This window comes from Brienomyrus brachyistius, unplaced genomic scaffold, assembly GCF_023856365.1.
Source record: "Brienomyrus brachyistius isolate T26 unplaced genomic scaffold, BBRACH_0.4 scaffold41, whole genome shotgun sequence".
NCBI classification, from domain to species: Eukaryota; Metazoa; Chordata; class Actinopteri; order Osteoglossiformes; family Mormyridae; genus Brienomyrus; species Brienomyrus brachyistius.
Window position 1 is genome coordinate 1,420,626 of NW_026042316.1, and position 5,979 is coordinate 1,426,604.

The window sequence follows — 5,979 nt, forward strand, 5'->3', positions numbered from 1 at the left end:
TAATATGAAAAAGAGAAAACTTTATTTTAAGTATGCAATGTCAGGAGAAGATTCAACTCCGACCTCCAGCAGAGCTTCTCCCATGTCCTGGAGGACGCAGGGGACATTGAGTCCGAATGGGCCTTGTTCCATGCCTCCGTTGTGGAGGCGGCTGACTGGAGCTGTGGTCGTAAGGTGGTCGGTGCCTGTTGTGGCGGCATTCCCCGAACCTGCTGGTGGACAGAGGTGATGAAATGATGGAATGCGGCTTCGGCGGTCATCGAGGCAAAAACTCAGGTGTGGGTGGAGTTTAGCGAGGCCATGGAAAATGACTTTGGGGTGGGGGGTGTAAATGAGGTTACGTACTGGGCATGCTGTTGTGGGCAGATGGGTTTCCTCCTTGGTGGCCATCAGGGACTAACGAGGTGAAGCGTATTGTATGATGCGGGGGTGCGCAGGCACTACGCAGCAGCTGAAGTGTTTTCTGGCTCTGCTCATGTCCTGCGCACGATACCAGCTGCCTGTCCCCGCATCATAACACTCCACCTTGTTTGTTACCCTAAACCCATCGTGGCCGCCCATCACAAACAGGAGGTCGTCCACCACTGCGATGCCAAATTCACTTCGTGGTGTAGACATGGGGGCCACAGCATGCCAGCGGTTTGTGGTATGGTCATAGACCTCCATGGTCTGCAGGTGATCAGACCTGTTGATACTGCCCACCTGAGAGATGCCAAAGATTCATTATCACTTGCTTGCCAAAAGGATGGGCAAACATCAACTTTCCCAAAGTCATGAACTCTTAAGCAATTTTCACCCTATGAAAGCAGGCTCCTTAGAACCTCCCATTGTCTATAAATGACACAAGCTTATATACACATGTCAACCTATATGCAATGAAAACATGGATTTGGGCAACAGAAAACTTGTATGATTCGGTGAAAACTGTGAGCCATCAAAAATGACTCCTTATGCTAATATATTTTGCTTTTTTATTGTTATTACTTAAAACGAACACTTGAAGCTAATCAGACACTGAAAAAAACAACAATCTGACCAATTATATCTAGAACTAGAGAAAATAATTAATAAAAAATCTAAACTTTACAGCCCGAGCTAGTAGCAGAGACCCCCAGCAGATCCATTTATAACCCAGAAATGAATGCAGGGAGGCTAAAGAGGGTAGCATATATGTTTTTATGTGTATTAAGATAAGCCTTTGCAGCAGGTATTTCTGGCATTTAACTGTTATGTTTGGTTTAAATGCATCACAATGAAAGACACAGCAGCAAAGACAAAAAAACCATGAGTCTTACAGGTAAAATGTGAGATTTGACACAGAAAGGAATCACTCACCGCATAGATCTTCCCTTTATACGCCGTGACTCCAAGGCTGTGACGGGGAGTGCTCATTGGAGTGATCAAGCTCCATTCGTTAGTGAGTGGGTCAAAGCACTCCACTGTAGAAAGGCTCTCTGTTCCACTGTGGCCCCCACAGATGTATATCTATGAAAAACAATTTTACTGTGAACACCGTTATACTGTATATGACTGGGGTTTGGAGGTTACAGATGAAGTTCATTGTGACTCAAAAATACAAGTATGTGCTATGCATAGTGTATGACAGGGTTCCCCAGTTCCGGTCCTGGCGGAACACAGTTTGCAGATTTCCCTTCTCAAACACACCATAATCAGCTAATTTTCAGGTTTAGTATGGCTGTTTGAAAAGGGAAATCTGCAAAGAGTTTTCAATTCTGCTCCCCCAGGAACAGAATAAAGGAAACCTGACATGGGAACACCATTTCATCTATCTCACAAGTCTTGGATATGACACCACAGCACTACCCAATGTGCCCCTAATGGAGACCAATAATGCATTTATCCAAATGAACTAAATGAATTATCCAAAAAAACTCAGTAATCTGAAGAGAAAGAGAACTCATGACTGTGTAAAATACTCAATTTCAAGGGGAAGATGAAGGTAAACACAGTCAGACGCCCTCCCATTACCCTACCTTGCCATTCAGGGTGGTGGCACTGGCATCGCTTCTCCTCTCATTCATGGGCTCGATCTGGGTCCATTCGTTGGTTACTGGGTTGTACCGCTCTACTTTATTGAGGGGCCTGAAAACAATATGGCCACCCATGGTGTAGATGAACCCATCGAGCACAACCACACTAACATTACAGCGATGCCAGTGCATGGGGGCCATCTGCTGCCATTCTCGTGTTATCGGGTCATATCTGCGCACGGAATTAATGAAGTGTTGGCCATCAAACCCCCCAATGCAGTACACAAATCCATTATGGTACACCGTGCCATGACCAGCTAGGTTGCTCTGCTCCTCCTGCGTGATATCCACCCAGCGGTCGGCCCGTGTGTCATACGCATCAATGCAGTTAGTAGTGCCCATGTTCCATCCACCGACAGCCAGCAAAACGTCAGAGGGCAAGCGTGGACGGATCAGCGGGTTCTCAAAGTCAGAGAGTGGACTTTCATCATCATCATATACACAAGTCAATGAGAACATAGTATAACTATACTCACCTTGGGCAACAGAACTGAAATGTGGGCCTCTCGGGTGGCAGGCTCGTGCTCGATCCAACGGAGGATGGCGTGAAACACCACATCCTCTTCTCTGACATTCAGTTCATGCCCCGCTCCATGATGTCACAAAGTTCTTCGAGCGTGAGTTCTAGGAACTCGTTTGAGTTGATGGCAACCTCCTTGAAGTTCTTCAGGAGGAATTTGAATGCAGACTGGTGCAGCTCATTGAGGCAGTAGACTTCTCCGATTTTGACAAGCCCAACACAGTTGTCAAGGCAGAGATGCTCATGCAGGAAGTCACAGCAGCGCTGCACGATGCCCAGGACACTGAGATAATCAGCAGCTGCCAGGAGGTTCTCCACATTGTCAGCTGTGATGACCACAGAGTACGTGTAGGCGTACTCGATGACCTGCCTCAATGTTTCAGGGGAAATGCCTGGGAGTTGGTACTCCCGCTTTCCTGAATCACTCCAGTCACTGGAGAACAGAGCCCTGAAACACAATCCAGAAGTGACTCATCTAATAAATATGGGTTTTGCAGGCAAAGTTAAATAAGGGGTTTTCTAAATCTTCTGAACCAGGGACCCCCAAATGGAAATAAACCAGAGATAAGGACGCCCCGCTACAGATGATCACATAGGCATCTAAGAACTAGGGACCAGGGGCTTTAACTCTTATTTTTCCAACATTAGCTCCCCCTATAATATTTTTCACTTGGGCTGGTGGGCAAGTGCCCCGGAATACTTTGTTTTTGCCTGATGGACATGGTCCCCTTTTTATATATTTATACCATTATTATTATTATTATTATTATTATTATTATTATTATATGTTAAACGTTAAGGTGGTACTGTATACTTAAAAATATTTCTGATCAGCACTGACCTACATTAACATAATTTAATATAATATATATTAATATAAACTTTCTGTCATCCTAGAGCCTTATTGCCAAGGAGAAGTCATTGCTAACGAGAGAAAAAAACGGACTCCTTGCTGTTTTGGCATCGTCATATATGAGCCACAGCAACTTACTGGAAGTAGGAGCTACAGCCACACAGAATCACTCTATGGGCGTTGAACTGAACACCGTCTGCGATGAGGACCACGTCACAAAGCTGTCCTGCGAGCCGAAGCTTGTTGAACACTTCGAAAGCCGGGGACATCAGTACTCGCTCCATGTCGTGTGCCATCATTATTCAAAAATGTGGATGTCTCGTCTCTTTCTCCTTTTTATACCACTCGAAATGACGTGTTCTAATACGCAAAAACCGCACTTTTGCGTCACAGTGTTCTAAGATACCGTAACGTTTATTTTTAAATCTATATTTGAGATTCGAAATTGATTGGGGGGAAAATATTTTCTATGCGCAATCAGCTGTACAAGAAGAACAAGTTAAATGTTTTTAACATCACTTTTGGAAAATGTATACCGTGCTTATCTTAGCATTTACGTTTTGTATTATGTGTGAATTGTCAAATCACGAATTCCCGAAATAAATAAAATAGTTCCTTAATTAATAAAAAAATGTTTTCATATTTTTTCTCCTCGGCTACGTTTCTAAAAATGAAAAACAAAAAAGGTCCTTTACATGACTGTCAGGAACGAGGCTAAAGTTCGTATCTTATTCCCTAGTTTCCACCTTAAACATAAGCCACTGAGCAACAAATGTCCACAGGACATTATTTTATGGGCTAAATCTGGTCGGCCCGTTGTGGCCTTTATTTAGAACAAAAATGGTCCTTGAAAATTGGGCTGCGTAGTCCGTCTGTTTTGGTCCACATTTAGCACAAGGCGGACGTATTTTTCGGACCGCAAATATCCCCAATACAGTCATGAAAACATATTGCAGCAAGTGTGGAATTATCACAATGATTATTGTGCTGTGTACAGTACACTTCACCCAAATCCTGAACACTATTGCATATAATCGATTATATATTATAGAGCAGTTATGTTACAATCAAGGTACAGTGTGCAATATCACTCCATGAGCTATTGACCATTTTCCTGTTTTATGATCTTTTCTTGAGAAATCGTTTTTTTTTTTTTTTTTTTGTAATTCCTCACTTCTGCCGACTAACTTTAGTTTAATATATTTCCGTGCAGGTTTTTAAGTTTGTTTTCCTGCAGCTTCGCGGCACCCATCGTTCTTGCGCACCCCCACACAGATGGACGAGTTAAGTTAGAAGTGGATGGGAGTAGCGGCAGGACAGATATTCCGAGGGCACCCATTGAACGATGTAAGTAATTATTATTTCTCGTTAGAATTCTCACTTAACACAGAATGTTGTGTTTGGCTGAAGTTTAAACAGTCGAGCTGAATTGTGGCAAGATAAGCTGAAGCTGTTCGCGTCCGTCGCTAATGCTCGCGCCATGACTAGCCAGCACATAGTGAAATGGCGAATGGATTTGGCGACATTTTCCGTTTGAATTGAGCACAGAGACGTAGGTGGTGTTTTATTTGTGGCCCTGCTTTTACAGTGGACGTGTAGCAAAGTGAAGTTGGGATCAGCTTGCGTCTTTTGCAGCTAACATCACACTCGATATAGCCTAGCGCAGTGTATGGTGGAATCGTCATTTTGGGTGTACACAACGCAAGAGCGCACGAGTGTTTTATATATTTATATATATATAAACAATTCTACTCTGGCTGAGTTTTTTTATTATTATTATTTTTCATGCTATACTATATACAAACGTTGTACAAGTACATCTTAGGATATAGTTCACTGTGACAATATAAATGGTAGGAGAGAACTGAAACAGCAACGACTGTGTTTATGTAATTATTTAGGTCTGTGTATAATATCTTACTGTATCTAAAATCCCAAAGTAAATTAATTATTTTTACCCACCCACACACACACAAGACATATTAAGGATTGTACATTAACATATTTTATCGTAAAAAAAACTGTTGTCCGAACCATACTGAATTTAACTGGATATAGATATATACACACACAAACAAACATAATAACTAACATATAAATTGGAAGAAATATAACTTTACATATAAAACAAGCACACACAGAAGTCAAAATATGACATACATATAAAATGTATGGTCGGTTGATTGCCAGTTTCTCACCGGTACTTGTGACTAGTGACATGGTGTATTGCAACAGCAATAAAGGGTTCTCATCATCATCTCATCATCAAATAGAACTTTAAATATAAAACAAGCACGCACAGAAGTCAAAATAAGACATACATATAAAATTATTATATTAAATAAGTATGAAAGGCAGATACAATTAAAATGAGGCATTCCTAAATGACACAATTAACATGATTGCACTTCGCACAACACACAGTGATATGAAATAATTGTCATCTAAATCAGGACCTTCCTTGCCTTCCTTGATGCAAAGTCATCAATAATGTCATATGAAATCTGGCCAGCAATTGCATGATTAATGCTGATGATGGCAAGGCCAGTGAGGCG

General features: G+C 41.9%; 1 protein-coding gene across 3 annotated transcripts; it reads right to left on the reverse strand.

Moving 5' to 3' along the window:
• LOC125722710 (kelch-like protein 10) lies at positions 1–3,700 on the reverse strand. 3 transcript variants are annotated; one of them, XM_048998930.1, is made up of 5 exons: positions 3,563–3,700; positions 2,528–3,019; positions 1,995–2,103; positions 1,336–1,485; positions 1–209 (listed from the first exon to the last, which is right to left on the reverse strand). In XM_048998930.1, the coding sequence occupies exons 2-5, from the start codon at positions 2,623–2,625 to the stop codon at positions 27–29; spliced, it is 540 nt and encodes a 179-aa protein (XP_048854887.1). In that variant the 5' UTR covers positions 2,626–3,019; positions 3,563–3,700; the 3' UTR covers positions 1–26. The 3 variants fall into 3 exon arrangements, with proteins under 3 accessions (XP_048854887.1, XP_048854888.1, XP_048854886.1); XM_048998931.1 differs by having other exon boundaries at positions 3,563–3,694; XM_048998929.1 differs by lacking the exons at positions 2,528–3,019; positions 3,563–3,700 and having other exon boundaries at positions 1,995–2,421.
• Positions 3,701–5,979: the final 2,279 nt, after the last annotated feature.